The 27,012-nt window shown below is 54.4% G+C and overlaps 4 protein-coding genes across 7 annotated transcripts in view; 1 reads left to right on the forward strand and 3 right to left on the reverse strand.

Annotated features, from left to right (window-relative positions):
* The window catches only part of ATF6 (activating transcription factor 6), a 77,808-nt gene extending 72,454 nt beyond the window's left edge, over positions 1–5,354 (reverse strand). For both annotated transcript variants that reach the window (XM_064664414.1, XM_064664413.1), the window contains exons 1-6: positions 5,217–5,354; positions 5,069–5,133; positions 3,313–3,400; positions 2,900–2,994; positions 2,301–2,430; positions 1,832–2,038 (exon numbers count right to left, since the gene is read on the reverse strand). In XM_064664414.1, coding sequence (XP_064520484.1) covers positions 1,832–2,038; positions 2,301–2,430; positions 2,900–2,994; positions 3,313–3,400; positions 5,069–5,133; positions 5,217–5,286 — 655 coding nt within the window. In that variant the 5' untranslated portion in view covers positions 5,287–5,354. The remainder of the gene's footprint in view (positions 1–1,831; positions 2,039–2,300; positions 2,431–2,899; positions 2,995–3,312; positions 3,401–5,068; positions 5,134–5,216) is intronic.
* Positions 5,355–6,022: 668 nt separating this feature from the next.
* LOC135418785 (P-selectin-like) lies at positions 6,023–19,530 on the reverse strand. The gene is made up of 19 exons (XM_064664410.1): positions 16,516–19,530; positions 15,462–15,549; positions 13,033–13,422; positions 12,830–12,937; positions 12,535–12,717; positions 10,291–10,476; positions 9,972–10,157; positions 9,651–9,836; positions 9,332–9,517; positions 9,010–9,195; positions 8,689–8,874; positions 8,362–8,547; positions 8,043–8,228; positions 7,731–7,916; positions 7,379–7,564; positions 7,118–7,237; positions 6,726–6,756; positions 6,489–6,544; positions 6,023–6,348 (listed from the first exon to the last, which is right to left on the reverse strand). The coding sequence occupies exons 1-18, from the start codon at positions 16,522–16,524 to the stop codon at positions 6,490–6,492; spliced, it is 2,844 nt and encodes a 947-aa protein (XP_064520480.1). The 5' UTR covers positions 16,525–19,530; the 3' UTR covers positions 6,023–6,348; position 6,489.
* Positions 19,531–19,619: 89 nt separating this feature from the next.
* Positions 19,620–23,180, reverse strand: LOC135418789 (1-phosphatidylinositol phosphodiesterase-like). 2 transcript variants are annotated; one of them, XR_010432664.1, is made up of 3 exons: positions 22,181–23,180; positions 20,767–21,978; positions 19,620–20,374 (listed from the first exon to the last, which is right to left on the reverse strand). XR_010432664.1 is itself a non-coding variant. In XM_064664415.1 (2 exons), the coding sequence occupies exons 1-2, from the start codon at positions 22,418–22,420 to the stop codon at positions 20,863–20,865; spliced, it is 1,356 nt and encodes a 451-aa protein (XP_064520485.1). In that variant the 5' UTR covers positions 22,421–23,180; the 3' UTR covers positions 20,562–20,862. The 2 variants fall into 2 exon arrangements, 1 of the variants encoding a protein (XP_064520485.1); XM_064664415.1 differs by lacking the exon at positions 19,620–20,374 and having other exon boundaries at positions 20,562–21,978.
* HTATIP2 (HIV-1 Tat interactive protein 2) lies at positions 23,168–25,580 on the forward strand. Of its 2 annotated transcripts, XM_064664418.1 has the most exons (5): positions 23,171–23,392; positions 23,476–23,583; positions 23,690–23,827; positions 24,481–24,542; positions 25,083–25,580. In XM_064664418.1, the coding sequence occupies exons 1-5, from the start codon at positions 23,222–23,224 to the stop codon at positions 25,306–25,308; spliced, it is 705 nt and encodes a 234-aa protein (XP_064520488.1). In that variant the 5' UTR covers positions 23,171–23,221; the 3' UTR covers positions 25,309–25,580. The 2 variants fall into 2 exon arrangements, with proteins under 2 accessions (XP_064520489.1, XP_064520488.1); XM_064664419.1 differs by lacking the exon at positions 24,481–24,542 and having other exon boundaries at positions 23,168–23,392.
* The last annotated feature ends 1,432 nt before the right edge of the window (positions 25,581–27,012 follow it).

Consider the following 27,012-nt stretch of genomic DNA (forward strand, 5'->3'; position numbering starts at 1 on the left):
TTATGTATGGGGTGCAGGATTAGATCTCCCTTTTTTTTGCAGACACAGTCTTGAAGACACGATGAGTTAGTACTACCCTATTTAAGAACCTTAAATGGTGAATTTGAGACTATTTCAAATTTTTTTTATGTATAAAGGATGTGATGCTCTAAGACCATGCTTTCTCCTTTAAGCTTTTATAAAAGGGACTGTAAAAATACGATTTCTCATGCTCCTTTGAAGATAATGGGATATTTCAAACTGGTAGCTCCAACCTGTCATATGCAGGGGATGAAAAAAGATCCTTATGGTTTTCATTATTGAAGTGGTACAATAGAATTTTTAAACATATCACCACTTAAACATCACATGGAAATACTTTCCCAAAAGCATTTCCTCTATACTGTCTCACAGAAACTACTGTCCTGACTTTTCTTCAGGGAAAAGGAGAAGCTGATCTTCACATTACTATACTTACATCCAAAAACTCCCTATCCCCAACATTCCTTATTCCAGATGGTATTTTATCAGCTGGAACATCAGAAGGAATAAGAATTAGGTCACGCTGACTGTGCTGACCTGTGTTTTAAGCAGTCTAACAATCTTAGGCACTTTGTAACAAACATCAGTGTCTCCAGATTTGGCTGAACTCCTGATGGAAGAGCAATTAGTAACGAAGACAAATTTTTCACTATTGCAATAATTTCTAGATACATGCCCTTAACAATTTGTCTCCCTTTCCTTCCACGCCTCAGTGCCCGCGCATTCAACCGCAAGGGACTGTGGCCATCAGCTGGTGAAACGAGCAACTGCATCTGACAATTCCTGCAACGCAAGCAATGTCCCCACAGCCTCAGCTGGAGACTGAAATAAGGCTTTGGATTCAGCAATGAAGGCTCAAGCTACTTCAAAAATCGGTTACAGGGCAACTTCAGGAATTGTTCATGGATGACTAGATTTTTTTCTTAATGACACATTGCCTTGAATAAAGTATATGTTGGAGGGATACGAAACGTTTAATTAATTTGACAATGAATTTTGGGTTAAATGTGTTCAGTAGTCCCACACTGGCATTTTACAAACACAAGTACACCTTCATCATCTCGTTAACACCCAAATAACCTTATTGCACAAAACTCAAGGGACTGTGAAATTACTTATGCTTTGACTGTGACCTAGGCTTATGCAGGCATGAAGAACTATCAGGGGACAGGAAATCACTTGCCTCTAGTTTGCATCAGCTTGCAGCTGTAAGGAACTTTTCTAACCTCTGACACAGCTCTCAGTTTTTAGCAGATTTCACAACATTCTATTTGATGCTGTTTAGAGAGATAAAAAGCCATAAACTCATGTTCCCACCATCCTATGGCAGTTTCATGCGGGCAAAAAAAAAAAAGCTTTTACCACTTTCCCCAAGCTTTCCAGCTTCATTCAAGCCACCCTGATTCTGCTGGACCTTCCTTTGGTTACAACAGAACAACACTATAATCACATTATGCACCACCTGACATCACAAGCAGAGCACAGCAGAGGGTCCCTACAGATCTTTCCCAATCAGCAGTTTTATCTCCACAGCTCAGCACAGTCTCTGTCTTCCATTCCAAATAATGGAATTATTATAATCCAGTGTCTTCCTTTCCAAATAACACCCAGGTAAGGGCTGTTTCTCATAGGACTCTATGAGAAGAGTAAGGCCACCTTCTCAGCCTTAAGTTTTTTCAGCCAAGCATGTAGGACCCCTTTTTCTCCTACCCCTTCCCTTTCATGCACCAAACCTCACTTCATTCTATCAGCCAACCCGAACAGACAAAGTTACCCCCAAGACCTGGCTCAGTCAGGACAATTCACCTACCTTTAGGAGGTGCTGGCTGAATGTTAACAACTGGCTGACTCTTTGGCAGTGGTACAAGCATGGGAAGAGTCTGAATAATGATGGTTTTAGCTGGGACGCCAATGTTAGCCTGAGCTTCAGGCACAGCAGGCAAAAGGGGTTTGGGCTGTATCAAAGGCCTGGACACTGTCTGACTACACCTCTTCAGGTTCCTCACAGAATTATTTCCTAGAAAAGGAAAAAAAAGTCAGAACAGAAGGCATAAAATAAAGAATTCAAGCAATAATAAAATGGCTTTTGGTATGTTTTTTTTTTAACCTATCTATAATATTTGTTAAAAATAAAGATATCTGATCAAAAATTCAAGTCAGAAATGACAGGATATCTATAGTCTGTTAGTTAATCATTCATATACAACACACATACTAGCTGTAGGATCAAAGTAAATCACATACTATCTATGGGATCAAAGTAGCTCTATCTCTCATACCAGATCGAGAAGAGATGCTGACAGCAGGCTTCTTCCCCCCATCTCCTTCGGGGGATGCAGGGCTCCTGCAGCTCTTGCTGTAGAGAGAGATAGGAGACATCTGGGAGCTACAGCTGAAGTCCACATCATCCTGCACACAGAAAGTACATGAGATTAATGCTTCAGAAACACAAAGAAGTGTCTACTAGCAGTTCAGAGTATATCTACTTTTCATCACTTCTGTGTTGCTGCTGCAGCAAACAGGAGAAAGGTTTTGTTCTGCAGTTTTATCCTGGTCAATGCCAAGTACCACGAAAAAAAACCCCAACAAGTACTTCTGCCCATCAGCAGAGCAATGCAAGGCAGAGGCCAGCAACTGCTAGACTCAGAAGCCTTTAGAAGGCATTTTGTTTGGCAACCAGGCTAATAAACATAACTGAGGAAACGGAACTGAACATGCTCTTATTCGAATGGGTCACAGAGAGGTAAGAAAACGCCACTGAAGGAAAGGTGCTTTTGCACGGGTTGGAAAATGTTTCCTCTTATGCCACGAATTTGATCCGAAAAGTAAATCACTGGGCTTTTGTTGCTATATGTATCACATGGAGGTTTCTGCATACAGGCACATTCTGCACTGGAGAGTCCACAGACGACGGAGAAGGGACCGAACAGTTTGAAGTGGCTGGTGATAAGGGTTCTGTCTTCACATTGTCATCTGCAAGAGGCAGATAAGGAAATTTTACTGCACAAGTTTTTAGCAAGGAGAGATCAGTAAAGAACACACTGCTCTACGCCAGCTATTTAATTCCTGAAGCAAAGCACAGCAGAAAACACAGTGAAACTAAAGGTACTAAACAGCTTAGCTTGTAGGGCAGTCCTTGCCAGCTGTACCTGCCCTACACAGCACAACTTCTCATAACACAGCTGTAGGGAAGTGAATAGCTTCACATAAGTTACCACTAAGTTGTAACAGCTCACCCTTGTGGGGCAGAGGGGTAAGAGTCACACCTGCAAAATACAGAAGATTAATTACCTGTATAAGCATGGCCTGTAATATTCCAAAGGTCTGAGTCCCAAGACATCAAATCCAAATCAAAATGAAAGTTATAGAGATCATTTTCCTGAAATGACAGTTCAGAAAAAGAGACAAGACAAAAAGAAAGATACATTGACACCACCAACCATTATGTGCACATTCTTACAGCTCCAGAAAACAAAACAAAACAATACAACTACCACTTCAGTTGCCTTAAGGCATGCAGAGATAAAAGTCCTTAAAGGAGAATTTCTCAACTGGAACATACAAGACAAGGCTTATTTTAAACCTTAGACCTGTAGGAAAGGAGCATGTCAGTTTAAGACCATCATTAATTATCATACCCTTATCGGTAGTTTCTAAACCAAAAATTCTAAGTCCACTCATTGAACCACCTCAAATAAAACACAGGTCTGCCTTGAAAAATTTATTTAATGTCCTTCCATCGTTACATCTCAAAGCATCTTATAAACAAAAGCACCACTAGGGACGGTTTACCAGAAGGAAAAGAGACACAAGTACTGATTTGTTTAAGACTTGATGAACAGTATATATAAGGTCTCCCTATATTTGAATAAACTGACATCATCATTTTCTAAAGCCACGGACTCCAATTTCCTTTTCCAACAAAAATAAAAACAAACAAGAAAAAAAGATTAAAGTCACTTCACACATATGATTTATCATGGGACCTTTAAAACAACAATTGGGAGTTTTGCTCCATTTTTTTGTGCTTGTGCATCTGTAAGTCCCAGTTCTCTATGCAAATGTGGCATTTTATGAGCACTTGCATGAAAAAAACAAACATGACATACCCAACTCACACAAATACACGGCAAAGATTTTCTTACTAAAAACCATCCTGCAAATGTACCTTTTCCTTACATTCTCAACTTGGCTGTAAAGGGAGGCTCAAAAAGTCTGCCCAGATGCTACTACTTACAAGTCAGAATGAAGAGAAAGCTCATCAGAGTACATTGATAGGAAGAATGACAAAAACCCACAGCCCAAGCTGTGCAGTAAGAGCCTCCACACAGGCAACTAATGCCTAGCTGCTGACGGGCACTACCTTTCCCTTGTACAGTCATGCAATTCCAATGTTTTCTCCAGTCAGTGGCTCTACAACACCTGTAGGAAGGCTCTTAGTACCTGAGATTTATGTTGGATAACCCAGGGGTTGTGCTGGAAATGAGTCAGGACACAGTGAGCACAGAGAAGGCAAGAGGAAGAATATGGAATGGAGAATCTACGAGACAGGTGCCCCGGGAAAGAAAAAGTGGTACGTGCAGCTGGACAGCAAAATACACGGGGATTAATGCATAAGGTTGCAAGCAAAGGTTTTTGGAGAAAATCGTACAGTAAAGAAGAAAACACGAAGCCATCTAACAGGCAGGGTGGTAAAGCCGAGCCCCGGTGGATGCAGGTGTAACGCGCCCACGCTTCTCCCCTCCCGCAGCGCTGCCCTGCGGGTTCACCTTCCCTGGGGCAGCGACAGCACCGCCCCTCCTGGGCACGGCACCGCCTGGGCACGGCACCTCCAGCTCTCACCCTGGACTCTCCCCTTTACACCTTCAGCCTCCGGCCTTGAGACCCACGGTTTGTTAAGCGATCGATATCCCAATGACTCACGCAGGGTGAAGGCCGGGAAACCACGGTCTCCTGCCGGGCTGCCCCGGGGGGATCCCCGCGGGTCACCCCCCTGGCCGAACGGGCAGCCCGGCCCCCGCCGGCCCCGTCCCCTCCCGGTACTCACGTCGGGCTCGTCCTTCGGGGCCGCGGCGCCCAGCAGCTCGCTCAGCTCCTCGCCCAGCACCGCCTCTGCGGGAGAGACAAGGGGCTCAGCGCCGGCCCGACCCGGCCGGGGAACCCCGCGCCGCCCCGGCCCCCCCAGTCCCGCTCACCCCAGTCCAGGCCGCCCCCCGCGGCGGGCAGCAGCCCCGCCGGCTCCCACTCGGCCTTGGCCGCCGCCATCGCTTCCCTTTCCTCCCGAAACACACGTCTGCTTCCGGCAGCACCGCCCCCGACGGCGGCCGCCGCCGGACACTGCGCGGGGCAGGGCCGGGAGCGGCCGGAGCGGGGCCCGCACGGGGCTCACACGGGCGCGGGTCGCTGTCCCACCCCCCAGAGTCACAGAATCAGCTAGGATCTGAGTCCAGTGTGTGACCCAACACCATCATGGCACTGAGTGCCACATCCAGTCTTTCCTTCCTTAAACACCTCCAGGGACGGTGACTCCACCCTGCGGAATCTATTCCAATGTCTAATCGCCTCTTCTGTGAAGAAATTCTTCGTAATACCCAACCTGAACCTCCCCTGGTACAGCTTAAGACTGTGTCCTCTCATCCTGTCGCTAGTTGCCCCGGAGAAGAGACCATCCCCAGCTGGCTAAAACCTCCTTTCAGGGAGTTGTAGAGAGTGAGGAGGTCTCCCTTGAGCCTCCTCTTCTCCAGGCTGAACAACCCCAGCTCCCTCAGCCTCTCCTCACAGCACTTGTGCTTGAGTCCCTTCACCAGCCTTGTTGCTCTTCTCTGGACATGCTCCAGCACCTCAATGTCCTTCCTAAACTGAAGGGCCCAGAGCTGGACACAGTACTTGGAAGTGCAGCCTCAGCAGTATCGAATAGAGGGGAAGAATCACTTCCCTGGTCCTGTTGGCCACACTATTTGATGGAGACCTTCCCCCCCTCCCAAGCACACAGAGACACTGGTTGGACACAGGCATTTATTTGGGCCCTGCTGACACAAGCCCGTCCCTGGGGCAGCCGAGGGGGAATGTCCAAATTCACAGGGAATGTCCACGGGTCAAGCAGCAGGCTGCCCACATGAGACAGTGGCCCATGGCCCCAGACAGGTCTCCAGCACCTTTTCTGGTGGCAGCTTCCCCTCCTGGTGGTATGTGCAGTGTGGGCACAGTCTCCACAGGCAGCACTGGTCCGGGCTGCAGCTCTAGGCATGGAGTCCCTCTGGGCCCCACCAGCAGCTCCCACTGGGCCTGCAGCACTGGGGGACACAGTGGGGTTCAGTCATGGGCAGGCTGGAAGCACAGAAGAGATGGAGCTGGTGTTACCCACTTTGGTCCCCAAGGGTGTCCCCACCTGGGAGCACTCCAGCCAGGAGGATGGCTGCTCAGGTGAATTTTGAACAGGGTGCTGTGAGTGTCTTGACAGCACTCACCTCACAGGTTGGCATCATACGCTGCGTTGGTGAAGATGCCTGGTGATCCTAGGTCACTGCAGGGCAAACACAAGGGTGTCACCTTGGACAGTGCAGGAGTGTGTGAAGGGCAGGTGTTCATACAGCCCTGTCAGCCCCCAAGATGCTCCCACTGCATATAAAAGCAGCCTCACACAGGCAGATCTGAGTGACAACAGTGACCACTGGGCTGTGAGAGTCACAGGGAATGGCTCTCACCTGGTGGGGTTCAGGAGCTTCTTCTTCTCCTCTGATAATGGTGTTGAAATATCCATGGGGACAGAACAGATAGAAAAAACCAGATGTTTAGTGAAGATCATGAGAAGCTGGAGCAGAAGTATGGGATGGAGCGGGGAGGGGCAGAAGCATTTCCTGTCTTCTTCACAGTGAGGGTGTTTATCTGGCTCTGCCCTCCAAAGCTGGCTGCTGACACTTTCAGCTCAACAAACTGCCACGGAACCATGCAACTTGCAGCAAATAAGACACTTGGATTGAGGCAGTCACACAGTTAAACTCTTCTGATCATCCCACCCTCCCCAGGGACTCTGTAACCACCGTGCCTGAGAGCCCCTGGACAAAGCTTTTGTGGGCTGTGGGAGGTGTTTCCATACCTCTGTCACTGAGGCGCTTGGCAAGGATGGCAATGAGCCCCCCAGAGAGCACAAGACCAGCTACTGTCAGGGCTGTGCCACTGCTGTAAGCCAGGACTTGCTTTAAGAAGGCACCATCCTCTGAAACAGATCCACAGACCTCCAAGTTAGAAAGTTGCCAGGACTTCTCAGCCCCTGGAGTGCCCTCACCACATTCAAGATGCACTTGCAAGAAAGCTGGACCCCCCCGCAGCACTAGAGGAGCAGGGGGTCCCACCATACCTGCACAGACAGGAGGATGCCTGGTCCAGTTCCCTGTGGCCTCACACCAGAGCACCTCTGCTCCCATCCGAACAAACCCCTCCTCACAGGAAAAGGTGCACGTGGAGTTGTAGGTGAAGTTCCCATGCACGTGAGAGCAGCTCAGCTGGCCTCTGCTGGGGGGGTCCAGCACTGGGCAGCTGATGGCTGGAGATAAAGCACAGCAGCAGTATTAGAGGACAGGACTGATGGTAGTGAGACAGGGACACTTGGGCTGGGAAGCCAGGGGATGAACTGACATAGACTGAAGCACTGGAAAAGCAGTCTGCTACAACAGAGCGCTCCCAGACAGGTGTGAGATCATGAGATTTACCTTTGCATTGTGGGGTGTCCCCAGTCCAGGTCCCCATGGCTGTGCACTTGCGGCTTTCTGGCCCCATCAGCACAAACCCTTTCTGGCAGGAGAAGGCACACGTGGAGCCAAAGGTGAAGTCCCCAAGCGGGTGGGAGCAGGAAGCCTGGCCCATCTTCGGGGTGGTCAGTGCTGAGCATTTGATGGCTGCAAGGGTAAAAAGGCACACCTCAGAAAGGAGCCCGGGATACTACAGTTGGGACCAGGGGGCGGGGGAACATCCTAGTGCCACCCCAAGGCCAACGACACACTGAGCTCTGGCAGCAGCTCTACCTTCACAGCGTGGGGCATGTGCCGTCCATGTCCCCATGGCCGTGCACTCCCGATGCTCCGGCCCCATCAGCACAAACCCCGTCTGGCAGGAGAAGGCACAAGTGGAGCCAAAGGTGAAATTGCCGTGGAGATGGGAGCAGTTCAGTTCTCCCCAGTCTGGAGCACTGAGCACTGGGCAGGCAATGGCTGCAGAATGAAGAGATACGCTTCAAGCAGGAGGTTGGGAACTGGGAGACTAAAATTCTGGGACCAAGGGGCTGGGGAATATCACAGCATCCCCCAAGACAAATGACACCCTGCACTGTGGCAGCAGCTCTACCTTCACAACGTGGGGCATCCCCTATCCATGTCCCCGTGGCTGTGCACTGGCGGCTCTCTGACCCCATGAGTGCAAACCCTGTCTGGCAGGAGAAGGCACACGTGGAGCCAAAGGCGAAGTCTCCATGGAGGTGGGAGCAGTTCAGCTCTCCCTGGTCTGGAGCACTGAGCACTGGACAGGCAATGGCTGCAGGGACAGAGAGACATTTTCAAGCAGGAGCCTGGGTACTATGAGGCTAAACTGTTGAAACAAGAAGACCAAGAGGGTCCTCTGCGGAACATCCCATGGTCAACCTGAGGCATGTGACACCTTGAGCAGCAGCAATACCTCTGCATTGTGGTGTGTCCCCGGTCCAGACTCCCGTGGCTGTGCACTCACGGCTCTCTGGCCCAATCAGTGCAAACCCTGTCTGGCAGGAGAAGGCACATGTGGAGCCAAAGGTGAAGCTGCCATGGTGGTGGGAGCAGTTCAGCTCTCCCTGGTCTGGAGCACTGAGCACTGGGCAGGCAATGGCTGCATGGCAAAAAAAAACACTTCAGGAAGGAGGTGGGGGACTACAATGCTAAACTCTTATGATGAAAGGACCAAAACACTGAAGAACATCCCAGGTCAACCTATGGCCTGAGACATCTTGAGCAGCAGCTCTACCTTCACATCGTGTTGCATCCCCTGTCCATGTCCCTGTGGCCATGCACTCACGCCTCTCTGACCCAACCAGTGCAAACCCCATCTGGCAGGAGAAGGTACATATGGTGCTGAAGGCAAAGTCTCCATGGACGTGGGAGCAGTTCAGCTCTCCCTGGTCTGGAGCACTGAGCACTGGGCAGGTGATGGCTGCAGGGTAAAGAAGCACATTTCAAGTAAGAGTCTGTGGACTATGTGGGTCAGCTGTTGGAATGAGAGGACCAAGACACCCAAGAGCATCTCATGGTCACTCTAAGGCCTGTGACACCTTGAGAAGCAGCTCTACCTTTGCACTGTGGGGTGTCCCCAGCCCAGGTCCCTGTGGCCATGCATTCACGGGTCTCTGACCCCTTCAGCACAAACCCCATCTGGCAGGAGAAGACACATGTGGAGCCAAAGGTGAAGTTCCCATGGAGATGGGAGCAGTTCAGCTCTCCCCAGTCTGGAGCATTGAGCACTGGACAGGCAATGGCTGCAAGGACAGAGAAAAACTTCAAGTAGGACCCTAGATACTATGAGGCTAAACTGTTCAATCTGAGAGGCTTGGAAAAACCCAAGTGTGACCCCAAGGCCAGTGACACCTTGAGCTCTAGCAGTAGCTCTACCTTCACAGCGTGGAGTGTCTTCAGACCAGGTCCCTGTGGCCATGCACTCAGAGATGTCTGGCCCCATCAGCACAAACCCTTTCTGGCAGGAGAAGGCACACGTGGAGCCAAAGGTGAAGTTCCCATGGAGATGGGAGCAGTTCAACTCTCCTTGGTCTGGTGCATTGAGCACAGGGCAGGTGACAGCTGAAAGGACAGAGACACACTTCAAGCAGGAGTCTGGGGAGTACAAGGATAAACTGTTGGAATGAAAGGACCATGACACTGGAGAACATTCCATGGTCAACCAGAGGCCTGTGACAGCTTAAGCAGCAGCAATACCTTCACAGTGTGGGATGTCTCCAGTCCATGTCCCCATGGCCGTGCACTCCCGATGCTCCGGCCCCTTCAGCACAAACCCCGTCTGGCAGGAGAAGGCACAAGTGGAGCCAAAGGTGAAATTGCCGTGGAGATGGGAGCAGTTCAGTTCTCCCCAGTCTGGAGCACTGAGCACTGGGCAGGCAATGGCTGCAGAATGAAGAGATACGCTTCAAGCAGGAGGTTGGGAACTGGGAGACTAAAATTCTGGGACCAAGGGGCTGGGGAATATCACAGCATCCCCCAAGACAAATGACACCCTGCACTGTGGCAGCAGCTCTACCTTCACAACGTGGGGCATCCCCTGTCCATGTCCCCGTGGCTGTGCACTGGCGGCTCTCTGACCCCATGAGTGCAAACCCTGTCTGGCAGGAGAAGGCACACATGGAGCCAAAGGCGAAGTCTCCATGGAGGTGGGAGCAGTTCAGCTCTCCCTGGTCTGGAGCACTGAGCACTGGGCAGGTGATGGCTGCAATGGGAGAGCAAGTCTCAGAGACAGAATAGATGAGGTTAAATCTAAGGATTAGGGCTGAATCCAAATCAAAGGAAACCAAAGCTGTGGTCATATGTCTTCAGCTTGCCTTTCTCACCCAGACTCGCCTCTTCAAAAACAGTAGTTGGTACAATGCTTTTTCTGCCCTACGAGTGATTTGCTGGGGGGCACACAATTGCTGCTCTGCAAGAGCCCTGTTTATCCCTTGCACTACCCTGCGTTGAAGGCCCTGGGATGTAGGACCACACCTGCTGCAGTCTACTTGCCTCCCTTCCTTTATTGGAGCAGAGACCTGACTCTATCCTTGTCACAGTGGCAGGGGAATGGCTTTGGGGCTGTAGAGGACCAGATGGGATGACGGCAATGGCTACAAGGGTTGTGTGCCAGCGTCCCCAGGCTGTGGCCAGGACGTGCTTTGCTGCATGCCAGAGCAGCACCCAGCATTTGCTGGGGTGAGTGGCTCTGCTGCCTGCGGGACCACTGCAGGTTAGTGCCGGGAGGACATTTAACACCCCCATCACCCAGCCCAGCTGAAACACACCCCATCTACTGTACCTTCAGCTTTCAGACCAACACCAAATACTTTCCTAGGTAGACTTTTCCTTTCGTAGCTGTTTTACAGGCAAGTCTGGTTTCCCACAGAATTCCCAGAGGTGTCTTGGTGAACATGTCATGCGGATGGGAGCAAGTGATCCAGCCCCTTTTGGGGCCAACAGTGACCATGCAACAGCTGCAGGCAGGCACAGGGTACGGTCTGAGACGGCAGGCAGCCTTGTCCTTCACAGCCCTCACAGCACCATCAGCCTCTGCTCATTTTTGGAGTAAGCCCAACTGGCAACGGTTACTAACACTGCTTTGTTATCACAAGCAACCGTCTGACTCATCTAATTCTTTGCAAGAAACAAGAATCAATCATACATACAGCCAGCAGGAAAAAAACAAGGGGCTGGGAAAACAAGTCTCTGGGAACTTGAAAAGCCTGGAGCAGGCAGGCACAGCCCAGCTTGCCTGGGGAGACTTCCACAAAATTGGGAGCCATCTCCTGCCCCTGCTGGGGATGATGACTACAGAGAATCACATCACAGCTCCATGACTGTTGCTCTTAACTGCAGAAAGTTTTGTTGGTCTCAGGTGCCTAAAGTAAGCACCAGATTGGACTACAGGCACACCTTGCACAGGCATCATTAGCAGCACTAACTTCAAGGTAGGCTTTCTTTTTTAAGAATATATGTACAGAGATGCTGTTTGGCCCCTGGCAATTTCTGCTGGGTCTCCCAATAGAGAGGGTCCCCAGTTGCATCCCATGTCTGCTCCAGTCCTTGGCTCATCCCATCCTTGTGCAAGGCTGCAGCACAGGAAAGGTGGAGCAAGGCTCTCACATCCCCAAAAAAGCCCAGCACTTCCCTGGGACGCGTGGTGCCTGGCTGCAAGCCCTCAAACCACCAACAGGAAGACTTTCCCTGCCCCTGCAGCATAACACACCACAGCTTTCTCTCCTCTGTGGCTTCCTGCCACACTCTGTCCCTCCCAGCTTGTATCTAACCTCATTTCATGGGTCCTTGTCCCCTTTCAAGGTGGCTTGATGTGGCCTGCCAGGATACCCCCTTCCCCTGGCTGCAGGCCAGCAGCCCCTCTTTTTTCTGAGGACCTTCAAGGTGCCAAGCACCTTTCCAAGGCAGATCAGAGTGGGCTTGGGGAGATGAAGGCTGTGCCACTGGGTTGACAGAGGTACTAAGACACCATCCTGACCCCTTGCTTAGTGCACAAAGGGTGCTGACATCTGGGTGGAATTCAGGACAGCAAGCAAGGGCACTGGGACAGCCAGGCAGAGCAGAGGGCTTATCCAGAGCTCACAGCTGCTCTGCCCGTTGCAGCCTCATGAGGGAATTGCCTCCCACATGCAGCACCAGGAGATGCTTCCACAAAGGGCAGGGCATGGCAAGACTTGCCTGAGCAGCATTGGGCGCATAGTGGTGGTCCCCCCAAAGCATCAGTGCCGTATCCCTGAGACTCCCAGGCCCTGAGAGGTCCTACCTGTGCAGATGGGGATGTCTGCTGACCATTCCTGGGAAGGCAGGCACCGCAGCGTGCCCATCCCTTGCTGCTTGAACCCCTCCTGGCACCCAAACACGCAGGTGGAGTTGTAGCTGAAGTTTCCATAGGGATGGCTGCAGTTCATGTGCACTCCCTTGGGCTTCAGCTCAGCACACTGCACAACTGGGAGAGACACATCACTGCCAGCCCATTAGGAGCACAGGGAACTTGCCCAGTTTGCCACCAAGGCTCAGGCTCTCCAGCAGGGAGGGAAGGATGGGTATGGATGGCTCACCATACTGGCACTCAGGGCCGTGGAAGCCGGGGTAGCACTCGCAGCGGTAGCTCCCAATGGTCTCCACGCACTCGCCACGCTGGCTGCATGAGGAGGGCTGGCAGGAGGCTGCACACACAGAGGATGGTCATCAGGAGCTGCTGGCCACCCTGGTGGTCCCCAGCCCACCCAATCCAGGTCTGGGCCACAGTCCCCCTACTAACCCTTGTAACACAGCGCCTTTTTCTTCCGGCTGCAGGGCTCGTCATTCCATTTGCCCGACTGCTCCTTCCGCTTGATGTAGATCTCCACGCAGTCCTGGTTGGAGCGGCGGTTGTTGGGCTCCCCAACTGCCCAGTTCTCTGCCTCCTTTGTCAGAACCTTCCTGGTGCCCACCCAGGTCCAGATGCCTCCCAGCTTGCGGATGCCAATCCAGTAGTAGGTCCCATGGCGGGGCAGGTTCTCGTTGAGGTACTCGATCTCCTCCTTGTTCTGGATTGCCACCAGGTCGGTAAAGAAGGTCTGGCAGTAATTCCTGGCCTGGTCCCATGTGTAGTCCCCTCGGTCACTGTAGTAGTACTTCCAGGCATCCACCTCCTCCCACAACACCATGCCTGTGAGAGAAGGTGAAGTCTGGGATCAATGCAGAAAGGATGGAGCCGGGTCAGGGATGGGATCCCTTAGGGCATGAGGGCAGTCTAAGCCTGGCCAGTGATCAGCTGAGTGAGGGGATGGGATGAAAGGGCAAATGGGGATGAGAATGGGGCTCTAAGGGTACATGGAGACCTGGGTAGATCGGGCATGGCAGAAGGAACTGAAAACAAGGGGATGGCACAGGGATGAGGAAGATGGGGGAGACAGGGTGAAGGCTGAGACAGTGGGCAACATGGGGCAGGCAGAGTGCAGGTGGCAGAAGGACCCCAAGTGGTGATGCCAACCCCTTCTCCAACACAAGTATTGAAAACGCAGCCCCATGGCCCTGTTCCCCTGCCCACAAAAAAATTTCCCAAAGGGGAAAACCTCGCTTCAAGACGGTTCCTTAAACATGGTTCCTTCCCTGAGTGCAGAAGTGTGCTACTTTGGTTTTCTTCCTTTACAGTGTTACATCAGAGTCAGATTGGAGCAAGGCAGAGCAACAGGTATGCCCTCACTCTCAAAAGCATTTGGATCCCAACCTGCTCATCTGAGCTAGAGATGGTCTGAGGAGTCTTGTAAAACTCAGTGTTGCAAAACAAGATCTTACAAAAGTCAGACTCACATCCTGGTCATGCCTATCAGGCAGGGCATGGCCAGAGATTAACTGGAACCCATAGCCACAAGTGAAGGACACTTTGCTGAAACCCTGCTCTTATTTACTGCATTTCACACCACAACTTTACGCAATCAAAGGGTTTTAGCCACAAAAAGAAGCTTCCCCCCTTCTCCCCAAAAGTAGGCATCTCCACAACAGCTGAAAGTGATATGGTATTCATATTTTCATTTGTCAGAAAGTGATATGGGAATAAAAGCCTGCTCCAAACAACCAGCCTGGAGTGCCTTGTGTCTCAGGAGAGCACACCACACTGCAGTTATACAAAGGTCTGGGCATCACAGAATAGATGCAAATTTAGGGCTTCTCAAGTCTAATTAGAGCTGTAGTTTGGCCAATAATTATATATTTTTCTAAGTAAATTCTCATAATTTGTCTAGTTTTCCTTGTGAAAGAGCAAACTATCCACTTTGTTCAACAAAAACTGAAGCTGAGGAAAATGTGGTTTCCCACTACAGCCCTCATCTTTCCCCTTTGGGAATTTGGGGCTCCAGGACAGGAGCTCAGGGCACCTTCTGGGAGCCTGCCCCATCCTCAGTTCCCACTGCCCCCTCCTGGCCCTCACTGACTCCCCAGTCAACTCCTTGGCTCCCTTGGCAGCCCTGATACCTCTTCCCAGGGTGGTGCTCAGCACCCTCCACGCTCCAGCTGTCTTTACATTTTTCTTTTCCCCTCAGAGCTAAATCTCAGACTCCTCCTAACACTTCTGCATTTGCCTCATTTCTGTTCCTTAGCTCAGTCAGGAAAGGTCCTTGGGAAAATAATTCAGCTCACAGAGGATTTCCAGGGACAGAGCAGTCAACAGCAGGTTTTGCTCTGTGCAATGCCAGCATGTGAAGGAAATATCCTACAGGCAGCAAAACCAAACTCTTTTCTACTCTGATTTCTCCTCCTGATGTCAATTAGCAGCTCCAGTTCTGTGTGGTGCTGCCCCAGCTGTGCTCCCAACCCTTGCACCTGTGTGTCCTGTGCCCGTGTCCATGCCCAACTCTGCAGCACAGGCGTGGGTGTAGGCAGTGGGTAGAGCTGCTGCTGCCTTTCTCCAGTTCACAGTAGGGTGCAGCAGCTGCCATGCTGCATGTGGGGAACCAGACACCCTGCAGGGACCCCACATGCAGCCGAGCTCACCCTGGGGGAGCGTTGACTGCCTGGAGGAAGCTGGCCTGAGCAGACACAGCCCCCTCCCAGCCCAGGAGGATCCAGCTGGAGCTGGCAGCCACAAGGGTTGTGACTGATGACCCTCCAAAATAACACTGGAGCTGCCCTGCTCCAGTTTCCCAGACCTGCAGATTCCTCGGCAGCAGGGTCACACGGGGCTCACTGAGCGGGCGGTGGGTGACTTACCCCATGTGATGGCAGCGATGCCCAGGTAGATGCCACGAGAGCCCAGAGTCCATGTCCTCCCAGCAGACTGCAGTCCCACAGCAGTGCCCTGACAGGGAGGGAGATGTGAGCACGCACATCCCAAGAGGCTCACACACACCCACAGTGCTGCCAGGTGGACATGAGGGCACGGTTCTTGTGCCAGTTCACACACAGGCATGGATAGTGCTGCCAGGTATGGCTCTGCTGCACAAAGGGCCCTTCTAGGGAGGCACTCTGGGTGGCTGTGCCTGCAGCACGGCTGAGCAGTGAGGGAGACACTGCTGGCAATGCAGGTCACTCCTGCGGAGTCCCTAAATCCAGGGCATGTCCTGTGGCCTCCCAGCCCTTCCTGCTCAGCCAGGGCTGGCATCTGCCTTGCAGTGGCAGTGCCCTGTGTGCCTGGCAGTGCCCTGTGTGCCTGGGGTCAGCCGGGCAGGGGGTCTCTGGAGCAGCCTGTGTGTGTCCCACAGCTCCTCTCAGTGCCTGCCCATAGCCCTGCCCTCCTCCAAATCCCCTTTTCCAGGCAGACCCTGAGTCATCCCCAAGGAAAGGAGCAGGACCTACCATGTTGGTGCTGCAGACACGCTGTGCCCAGCCAGTGGCAGTGCCAGGCGTGTGTGGTCCCCGGCAGGCAGCGGTGCTCACACTTCCTCTGAGCCTGCAGAGCATTGCTCCCTGCCCTCGGCCTCTTCCCCTCCCACCCTGGCCCCACTGCCAGCCCTCATCCTGCCCCACATCGCCTCCCACACCACAGGGCTCTCCCACCCCAAGAAACCCTTCTCTCACCTGGGGCTGGAAGGGAACAGTGGGGTCCCCACTGGCCATAGCCCTGGTGGGACTCAGCTCAGCACCAGCCCCATGGCATGGGAGCTGAGTGCATCCCCACACTGCCATATAGGGATGTGACAAGCACAGGAGCTGACCCACAACCAGCCAGAATTGCCCAAGCCCCCCAGGAGGTGGAAAAAGGTCCCCCAGGAAGGGTTCAACCCCAGCCCATGGTGCCCGGGGCACCAAGACCTCTCCGACCCACCATGTCCATGTGGCAGCATCCACGCTGGTGGTTGGGAGGCAGAGGAGGGATGAGGTGTGATGAGGTCCCACAGGGGCTGAGTGGGAGCGTGGCTCACAGCCTCCCAGCTCTCATGCTGGATGCTCTCCTTGCATGCAGTTTTGTTCTGGCTGTGAATCCTCATATACTGCTTATAAACAGTTACTTACACAATGTATTTTCCTGTCCTTATCTTTATAAGAAAGGTCCAATAATATGCCAGAGGAACTTCCCCTGACTTCTTAATTTCCATTAGAAACTTCCACCAGAGTTTCAGGAATATGCTTAATTGCGTCCACCTCCCCTTGGATCATTCTTGAATCATAACAAATCTTTCCTTACCCCATTCTGCTCATACGTAAAACTGCCTTGGCAGGGTTTTCTGTAGGAATTACTCTGCTCGCTTCCAGCTAAAACCAAGCAAGAGCCATGCAGGTCACATTCATCTTCCAGTTCCAAAGAAATTGATTCTGCTCCACTGGGACTCATTCTAAACAAAAGGAGGAACCCATCCCACAAAAGTCATAACCCACTAATTACTTTACACTTTGCCAATACAAATGAAACTCAGTTCCTGTCTCTGGATATCTTCCTTGCATCATGTTTTACTGCAATTGTCTATTTCTATGGAATTACTGGGGATGAGTCTGTATGTCCAGTAATTCAGGAGCACTCCCTTTCTAGCAGCTCATCTGCTGAGGGTGGTCAATTATGGCACAGGAGAGGCAGGCAGAGAGGCTGAGGGGCAGCTGCTGGGACAGGAGAGCATCTTCAAATGCTGAGGGTCAGCTGGCCAGGGTGGGAACTGCCTCTCCCACTGATGAGACACCTGCTGGGACTCACAGAGGTGTTTGTGGGTGTGTGGCCCAAGGAGAGAGCAGGCTGTGCCCCTGCCAGTTTCACTTCTGCTGAAACCCAACACAGTAGGGTAGAGTAGTAGAAAAAAAATATTCCCACCTTTATTTTTCTAACTACAAATAGTTTCTGGTATTGTTCTAAAAACAGAATCAAGGTGGCTGACACTCAGAGGCGGCTGCTGCTGCTGCAAAATACATGGCAGTACATGGCCAAGTTCAAAGCACTTTGTGGGATCAGGTACTCCATGCCCACAGATACCTGGGCTCAGAAAGGGGGTTCTACATGGCAGGACAGATACTGAGGGTTGCTTTGCAGGTAGTGGAAAAAGGTACACATGGTACGAGGAAGAGAAGACCCAAATCAGCTCTGCTGGGAGTTGGTTAATGGCCAGGAGCCCTTTCACATCTCAGATGATTTCCAAGGTTGGCTTCCCTGGAAGGGATTCAGGATGCTGCAGGACACATGCTCCCATTGGATTCCTGCTGCCTCACTTACCAAGGAAGGGCCTGTCCCTGCCTGAGCAGTGCAGAGATTTCCTAGGTGGAAACGTAGTGCACCCTGTGCCCACCCCTCTGAAGGCAGAGCGCAAGCTCCAAGCCAGGGCTTTGCTCAGCATGTACTCGAGGGAGCAGGTACAAAGATACTTTCTTGTGTTACTGTCCCTCTGGACGCAGGGATCTGGAATGGAAATGTGCCTCCTTTACTGTGCCCCAGCGCTGAGCAACAGACAGAGGCAATGCTCTCTCTCCCGTGAGAGATCTGCCGCAGGCTCTGTCTCTGGGGAACGGGCACGGGTATGTGTTGTTTACAGCAGAGGCTCCCGCCCCACGGTGGCACAGCCTGCTCCCCTCCTTGTGCAATGTCCCCACAGAGGAACCGCAGAGGAACCGAGTCACCCTGGCACAGCCCGTCCGGCTCGGCTGCTGCCGGCGATAGAGGGGGCACCTTCCTGGGGAGCCCCCCTTGCCCCCGGGGAGGGCTCAGCAGCCCACTGGAGCAAGGAGGCACCCAATGGCACCCCTTTGGGAGTGTAGCATGGTACCAGTGAGGACCCACACCCCTGGGGTGCAGCCTCATTGCTGCTATCCCTCTGTTCCTCCTTGGGAACTCGGACAGCTCCCTCTGAAGCTTTAGAGGCATCTCCTGAGCACGGGAAGCAGATGATTCCCCTGCCTCCCCAGGTCCCCGGGGAGTGTTTGACCCAAAGGCTGTCCCTGGTCTGCAGGGTGCCTTTGAACAAGTCTCCCAGCGTGGCACCTGGTGCACAACCCCAGCAGCCAGAGCCTCCTCGGATGATCCTGCAGGAGAGCAGCACCCGATAAAAACTTTCTCACAATTTGGAAGTGTTTGGCCACAGGGAGATGCATTATGACTGCCACCCTGGACTGGAAGGGTGAGATGGTTGCAAGGATTAGTCAGGACCAGATGGACAGGGATGTTTCCAAGACAGTCCAAGGACAGTGGTACCCTACACCCCCCACCCACAGGGACCTTGCAACACTGGGACAGCCCTGGCTGTGGAATAGGGGGTTAGTTTTGGGGAAATCACTCCTGCCCACCCTTGTCCCTCTCAGAGATGTTTCTTTGATCTCAGCTGTAGGACAGCTCTCTGCCTCTTGTCTTTCACTGCCAAGGCAGTGATGGAGAGCCTTTTCACTGGGCATCACTGCCACTTGGGTAGCCCTGCCCATGCTGCCTGCTGCTCCCTGGCACCTGGCAGCAGCCACACGTGGGTGGCACAGATAAGGCTTTGCCAAACAGGATGCCAGGGGCGTAGGTAACATTGACCTTATCTCACTGCTTGTGTGGTAGGGTGTAAACAAGTGACTCTGCCCACCTGGGGAATCCCAGCACCCCTGCCAGTGAGCTGGGTGGGTATGGGTATGGGGTGCTGGAGTGCAGCTCCATGTGCCACATCCAAGGGCAGCCCTTCAGCCATGCAGGCAGTCCTTGCCCTAAGTGACAGCAGAATCACCCAGCCTGCAGAGATACTCCTGGGAACTGTGCTTGCTCTGCTTGTGCCCTGCCTAGCTCCCCATGGCATTGTGCACCCCTGGAATGCCGAGCCAACCACTAACCTGCCTGGCCCTCCCTTGGCAGCACCCATCTTCTTGGCATGAGAGCAATACCTAGAGCTGTCACACGGGCTTGGCGCAGAGGAAACACAGGTGGTGGAGTCATTGGCAGCTGACAGAGTAGGCCCCCATCCCCCCAAATATGACCAGTGCTTTTGTCACATGTCTGTTTTAATGCAGAGATTTCAATCTTCTCCTGTCTCACAGAGCAAGCTCAGAGACAGATTCCTCTGTCTGCCACCTCTGTCGCCCACTGCGTACTATTGCCTGTTCCCCTCCCTGGCCCAGCAGATGAACATGCTCAGCACCAAGAGGTGTGTCTCCAGCCAGGGCCAGCCCCTGTGGAGCAAAAAACTTCCCCTCCTCCAGCCAGGAAATCCTGCAGCATCCCCTCTGGCAGGCACTGTGTTTTCCTCTGAGACAGAAGTATCCTTGAGGACATCCTTCATCTTTTGGCAGGCCAGGGCTGAGCTTTCCTCTTTTAAAAAAGTTCCTCTTCTCTTTCCCAGCTCCCTCCTTCAGCACAGAGCAGTTTGATGATTTCTCCCCTGGGATCTTGGTTATCCTTTTGCTCCAAGGAACTTCTGTGTCATTTGACTTGCCATTCTGTTTAAATTGCTGATTTATTATCTGCAGATAGGGCAGGCACTGGCACTGGTTTTAAGGTCTTTTTTATGTCCCAATCACTTTGCTTTTGTGAATCCACAAACTGCCCTGCCCATGCTGCCCATGCTGTTGCAAATCACTGGGCTCTGCCCTGTGCAGCATCCTCTATCTGTTCGATCCCAGGGACAGGACAGCCCCTTCGGAATCACTGCTCCTGTGGCCATCCAGCTGTCCATGCACAGGGTTGGCAGCACTTGCTGAAGCTGGCTCTCCCTAAGAGTCCTGACTTTTGGGGCAAGCCCCTGCAGGAAGAAAACAAAAGCTAAAATAACAAGGAGAAGGACATTCCTTTTGTTGTCACCTTTGAAATTAATTCCTTCTCCTCTGACCTCCTGCAGCTCTGCTTTAAAGACCAAGATGATCACAGACACCAATTTAACTGTGCTTTGGCCATGGGCAGAGGGGTAGAGACTCCTTCATATCTGAGCAGCACTTTTCTGACAGGAAATGGTACGGCAACATAGGGAGTGCTTTCCTAGCTTATTTTTATTTTTATTTACCCTTGAAAGCAAAAGGACTACTTTGCAGACGGATATTATGGGAGGACTCACTGGCCCAAAAGGAGGTGAGGCAGGACCTTCTCTCCCCACCTTCCCTGCTGTGCTGTGGGGATTTGGCTGGCCCAGCACTGTACCTGGCTCCTCCGGGCAGAGCGATGCTCAAGGCGCAGCTCCCCGGGCTGCCCAGCTCCGACCACTGGGCTGTCAGCTCTCTGCTGCCTCTGCCGCTGTCACACCACTGTCACACGAACACTTCCTGGTGCTCTGCGAGACCTAGAAACCAGCTTTTGCTCTACGGGCACTGATGTCCTTCGGCAGAGGCGTGCGGCCGGGAGCAGTGTCCGACCCGATGGGTACCGGCGCAGGCAGCGAGCGGAGCTGTGCCGGCTGCGGCGTCTGTCCCCTCTGCCACGGGGATGCTGCGAGGGCGCTGCGGGAGTGCTGGGGACTCCTGTGCTGCGTCCATTGGCCTGCAGGCCGTTGCTCTCCACGATGAGCCGGAGAAGCCCTGCACCAGGGAAGTCCATGATGACCACCCCCCAGCGCACGGGCTGCCTGCCCCGGCGCCGCAGGTGCTGGTAGCAGCGGGGGTTCACAATGCGGGCCACCTCCTCAGGGCAGGTGAAGAGTCCGTTGCCAGAGCAGAAGGTGAGGTACATGGTGGTGGAGTCCCCGCCAGCTGCCTTCTCCAGGTGCTGCCGCACCCGGGCCCACTTGCGCTCCAGTGACAGCACATTCCAGGCATCGCTGATGCTCAGCTGCTCGTAGGGGATGCCCAGCACCTCCCGCCTGAGTGCCTCCAGTACCACAATCTTCCCGCGCACCTGGCCCAGCGTCGGCATCTCCTCCTGGCACCACAAACAGCCCTGTCCCTCCTCCAGCAGGCAGCGATGCAGTTGGGCAGCGAAGCCGGGCCGGGAGAAGATGGGCAGCTCCTCCTTGATGCGCATGAGCACGGCCTCGCCAGGGTGGGCACGGAGGAAGCGCAGGGTGCGGCGCAGGACCCCACGCAGGCTGGCCCGCTGGAAGGTGCAGAGGTGGTAGACACGGAGCTCGCCCCGTGACAGCTTGCAGCGCACATCCAGGAAGCGGATGCCGGCCGCCAGCTGGGCCTCCAGGCCCCAGCTCTGACACCGCAGGCGCCGGCCGCCAAACAGGCTGAGGGAGTCGTGGGTGCCAGGGATGGAGAGGCGGGAGAGCGGCAGGGTGTCGGGGAGCTCTGCCATCCAGTCAGGGCAGTAGGCTGCCGGCTGGGGCACGCAGTCGAATGCCGCACTACGCCGGCGCCATGTCTCCATGCCACCAGGAGAGCGGGCACCCCGGCGCCTGGCTGGCCGCCCTGAGCCCTGCCATGGAGAAGCACACCATGAGCCATGGAAGCACCAAATGGCCCCCATGTATCCTGATCCCACCCCTCCTCAGTGGTATCCCCACCACACCATGAAACCCTATAACATACCACCTGCCCCCCAATACTCACACTGTTGCAGCGTACTGTCCCCTCCCACTCTCAAGCACTTTTCCCAGTACTCCCCCTCCTGCACTCACCTGGGTTTGCCTGTGGCTGCGGAGCGGAGCCCGATGGACGGGGTGCACGGCCGTGGGTGCCAGTGGCACACTGGCAGGTAGAGCGGGATGCCAGCCATTAACCCGGTGACAGTCATGACGCGCGTCCTGCCTCGCAAATGGCACGTGCACCAGGGATTCATCCTCAGCCCTCGGCCACGGGCAGCGCTTGACAGACATACCAGGCTGGAAAACTGCCTGGCTGATCCCGAAAGCAGCCATTCAGGCCTCTGCACCTCCCTCCCCAGGAATCAGGACAAACGGGATCGAGGTGCCGCAGGGCCCCTTGATGGCCCCATGGGAGAGGCTTCGCAGAGCCTGGGGTGCCCACACACCTGCTCCAGAACCACGTCCTGGTGGGACCTGCACTGCCCTGGTGATGATCAGCCTCATGCCTGTCAGAGGGACAACGTCCAGGCAGGGGCACGGTGCAGTGGGTCTGTGCTTGTTAGCACATCCCAGGACCTGCTCAGCGATAGCTCTCTGGGAAGTGGGTTTCATCCCTTTGTTCCTCAGCCACCAGTGGCTGCTGCACACTGGAATCACTACAAGGCTGCCCGGGAGGTGACCTACGTCCTGCCCAGGGCACCTCTGTCGGCAGCGCACACTGAGCCCAGTGGGTTTTGAAGAGGAGCCGCCCGACAGGTCACAGACTCCTCTGGGCATCCCTCCGGGTCACATCCCCTCCACCTGAGCAGGGCAGGCACAGGGATCCTCGGGAGTCGCTTTCAGCGCTGGGCCCTGCAGGGACACCAAGCGGGGACACTCCAGCCGACACCTTCCCAGCGGGGCTGAGCGGGGGTCCCTGGGGCAGCCCCCGGGGCGGGGGGCAGACACCCCCGGCCCCGGGAACGGCCCCGTCCTGCGCTCGGCCCCGTGCCGCCCCTCCCCGCCGCGCTGCCCGCCCCAGCCCCGCCGCAGCAGCCGCTCCCCGGGCGCGGGCCCCGCCCGGCACAGACCGCAGCGCGGCGGCGCAGCCGCTCCCGCCCGGGCCCGCCCCAGCCCCGCCGGGCGCTCCTCGCTATGGCGGCCGCGCCGAGTGGCGGCAGCGGCCGGACCTGCTTCGTCCTTGGCGGCTCGGGGGAGACGGGCCGGGCGCTGCTGCGGGAGCTGCTGTCCCGGCGGCTCTTCGCCCGGGTGACGCTGATCGGGCGGCGCCGGCTGAGCCTGGGCCCGGAGGCGGATGCGGCCGTGGTGCGGGGGTCCGGTCCCGGGGCGGGGGCGGCTGCGGAGCGGGGGTTCCTGGGCGGCCGCGCTGACCCTCGGCCTCCCCGCAGGAGCAGGCGGTGGTGGACTTCGAGCGGCTGGGCGAGCACGCCGCTGCCTTCCAGGGGCACGACGTGGGCTTCTGCTGCCTGGGCACCACCAGGGCCAAGGCTGGCGCAGTGAGTGGGGCCCCTCCTCCCCCTGGGAGAGCAGGGGTCCTGTTTGCCCCCTGCCCTGCCGGCGCGCTCCCTGCCCTGCTGACCCTCCTCTCCCCTTTACCCGCAGGACGGCTTTGTCCGGGTGGACCGGGACTACGTGGCGCAGGCAGCAGAGCTGGCACGGGCAGGGGGCTGCAAGCACTTTATCCTGCAGTCCTCCCAGGGGGCAAACGCACAGAGCAGCTTCCTCTACCTCCGCGTGAAGGTGAGGAGTCAGCTGGGGTGGGCTCCTGGTGCTTGTGTAGGAGTCACAAAATGCTGGGATGCTCGTGAAGGAAGGAGTAGCTGAGGTCTCAAGAGTTGCAAATAGCTCTGGGGGTCCTCCTTGTGCTGTGGGACAAGGGAAGGGGCTGCTATGTGACTGGCTTCATCTGAAGCAGCATAACCCTGCGTGCAGTTTTTATCTTCCTCTTTAAACCTAGAAAGACTCGCTGGGGTCTCTAGCCCAGACCCAGCTCCCCAGCCTCAAGCTGCTTCACAGCTCGGTGGGGGGGCTACGTCCCAGGGATGGATAGCCCACAGGCTCCCCAGGTGGGACCATACCTATCATAAAAGCTGGCTGGATCCATCCCCAGGCTGGATGCAAAGTCCAGTTGCTCTCGGGAGCGGCCCGTTGCAGTTAACATGATGGTTGCAAGGGTGCGCTGCTGACTCACAGTCCGTGTCCACTGCGGGCACTCGCCCCACGCTGCCTGTCCTGCAGAGCTGCTCCCTGCCTGGCCTCTTCCAGCTTTGCACTGGCATTAGTGCAGTCCTGCCCACAGCTCAGCAACTCTCTCCTGCCCATTCACAGAGGGGCAGGGATGGTGCTTGCAGTCATCCTTGTCTCCTTTCATTCCTGCCCAACTGCTCTGACAGGGAGAAGTGGAGAACCTGGTCCAGGCTGTTGGTTTTGATCGCTGTACCATTCTCCGGCCAGCGTGAGTAGCAGTGGAGGAGGGAAGGCATAGGGCTTGGGTGGAGGGTTGTCAGGGCAGCAGGTTGGGAGATGGAGAAGGAGAAAGGATGCATAAGCAGGGGGAAGTGGAGGAAGCCACCAACTGCAAATGCAGCTCACGGATGAGCAGACTGCTTCCCAATGCAGAGCTTGCTTTCTGCAGCAGTTTCCCATGGCCCATCCCAGTGCTAGTGCCACGTGAGGTTGGAGCACATAGGTCGGAGATTATCTCTGCATGGACCTTGACCTTATGCAGGGGGGGAGTACTCACCTGTGTCCTTTCAGCTGCACTGCACTCTTGCTGCCTAGGAGAACTGGCATCCTGCTTTTGGCAGCACAGTGGAAAAAGGAGTTGAGTGTCCAGGGGCTCAGCTCAGTCACATTTTGTGGCCCTGCTAAAGCCCCAAAGCCCATGTGGGTTTAGGAAGCTGGTCTGCGCCCTGGTGCAGCTGTAGAACCCAGTCTCTAGCCTTCCCCTGGGGATGGTTTCAGGCTGACCCCACCTTACCTCCTCGCTCTGCAGGGTGCTGCTGTGCAAGCGCCAGGAGTCCCGGCCCATGGAGTGGGTAACTCGGCAGTTCCTGGGTGTTGTGGCTCGGGTCTTCCCCACCGCTTACTCAGTGCCTGTGGAAACAGTGGCCAGGGCTATGGTGGCCTGTGTGCTGCAGCCAGGCGAGGAGAAGGTGAAGGTGCTGGAGAACAAGGCCATCCATGAGCTGGGAAAGGCAGTGCCACAGCAGGGCATGTAGAGCAAAAGGGATGGCAGGAAACAGCTTGGTTCACCATTCAGACGCTCTTTTGGGCCGAGGATGAACGCACGCATGGGAGAGGTGCAGGGTGCTTATATGGCTAATGTGGAGCCAGAGGTGGGTGCCCTTCTTTACACAGTGGCTCATTCTGTCAAGGAATCAAAAATGCAGATGCCGGATGAGGAGAAACAATGTGCTCTGCTGCCTGGATCCAAAAAGCAAATGCAGATAAAGTGGTGTAATCCAGGCCTTGAATAAAACTCTATGACTGATCTGTTTGTGCCAGCTTTGTGTTTAAATTATACCTGTCACCTGCACATCAACAACCCAGCCTTACCTATCGAGATTGTGTCTTTTAGTGACACTACAGGGAATGCCCACAGGCAAGCGGCCATGCAGTAGATGGACACAAGAAGGCAGAATCAGCTCTCAGCTGTCTGTGCAGAGGCTGCACCTCACAGAGCACACGGTGGCACCAGTGCTGCTAAGATAGCCGAGCTCCTGAGTGCTCAGCAACAGCTGCTGAGGCGCCTGGGGGTGGCTCTGCCCACAGCAGGTCTCTGCAAACAACACTGTCCTCGCTGATCTGCTGAGGGTGCAGAGGGACTGCTGCAGGGACGCAGCTGTTTGGGCCTGCGCTGTCGCTTGGTGCCTGTAGTCACATCAACACCACGCAAATACTTGGGTTGACTTGAAAACACCTTTCTCCACATGTCTCTCTGGCCTTTCCTTATATAAATGAATCAGAGCTCAGACCCATGTTCCTCAGAGTGCTGTGCATGTGCAAGAGCTGAGGCCAGCCACATGCACATCTTGGAATGGGCTTGCCCCTGCCCCATGCTGCCCAGGTACCAGAAGGGGAGCAGGTTCCTTCAGTGAGCATGGAGCAGGCACGGAGCAGTGCATTGTCCCAGCTGCAGTCCCAACTGTTCTCAGGCCTCCTGCTTGGGGTCGAGGAACTTGGTGGCTCGACAGCTGGGATGCAGGACTTACGTGACTCCCAAATTCCCAGCTGGCCAGAGTCCCAGCACTCCGGGTAATGCTGCTTTTCAGGATTTTCTCTGACCTCACCCGTGGCTCCTGTGTCAGTGACTTGGATGTGGCAAATGGAGGGAGCCTGGATCTCATCTCTGTCCTCTACACAAGCAGTTTAATCACTGGGCAGGACCTCAGAAAGTTGGCAGAGGCAGTGAGATGGTGCAAGGCCTGCACTCGAGCAACTCTTCAACCACATGTGGGGCTCAGTTCAAAGGGACCACAGAGCCACAGTTACTCCTCAGACTGTCCCAGTGAGAGTACCTTTAGACTAAAATTTCATATCCAAAGGGAGATGAGAGGTAGGCTGGTCAGGAGCATCACACAAGTCTCGGAGGGGTGTTGAACTTGAGGAGCAGGAAAGCTGTTCAAGCGTGCAGCACTGAGTTACACAGGCATAATGCACTCCAGTGCTCAAAGAGATTATTAAAAAAGGGGATGTGCTTATACAGGGGAGTGGAAATGAACACCTGAAGTGGTAAGACCTTAAAAGTAGTAAAAATTGCATACAGAAGAGAGACTGAAAAAAGAATGTAAGCTCTGGAAAGTTACAGGTAAAAGGCAAGCCACAGAAGACTTGAAGAAAGCATCCTAAAGGCATAAAAATGAATTATGACTATGTGAGAAGCAGAAAGGGAGCCTGAGGGACAGGATGTGATTAGGCTCTAT

Source organism: Pseudopipra pipra, chromosome 9 (assembly GCF_036250125.1).
Source record: "Pseudopipra pipra isolate bDixPip1 chromosome 9, bDixPip1.hap1, whole genome shotgun sequence".
In the NCBI taxonomy this organism is placed as follows: Eukaryota; Metazoa; Chordata; class Aves; order Passeriformes; family Pipridae; genus Pseudopipra; species Pseudopipra pipra.

Coding starts and splice junctions, on each gene's coding strand:
- HTATIP2 (XM_064664418.1), top strand. CDS start 23,222: ATGGCGGCCGCGCCGAGTGGCGGCAGCGGCCGGACCTGCTTCGTCCTT. Junction 23,828..24,480: donor TCCTCTACCTCCGCGTGAAG/GTGAGGAGTCAG, acceptor CTGCTCTGACAG/GGAGAAGTGGAGAACCTGGT. Junction 24,543..25,082: donor TGTACCATTCTCCGGCCAGC/GTGAGTAGCAGT, acceptor CTCGCTCTGCAG/GGTGCTGCTGTGCAAGCGCC.
- LOC135418789 (XM_064664415.1), bottom strand. CDS start 22,420: ATGGCTGCTTTCGGGATCAGCCAGGCAGTTTTCCAGCCTGGTATGTCT. Junction 21,979..22,180: donor GCAGCCACAGGCAAACCCAG/GTGAGTGCAGGA, acceptor TCTCCATGGCAG/GGCTCAGGGCGGCCAGCCAG.
- LOC135418785 (XM_064664410.1), bottom strand. Junction 13,423..15,461: donor CATCGCTGCCATCACATGGG/GTAAGTCACCCA, acceptor CTTCTCTCACAG/GCATGGTGTTGTGGGAGGAG. Junction 7,238..7,378: donor GCATCCTCCTGTCTGTGCAG/GTATGGTGGGAC, acceptor GATCTGTTTCAG/AGGATGGTGCCTTCTTAAAG.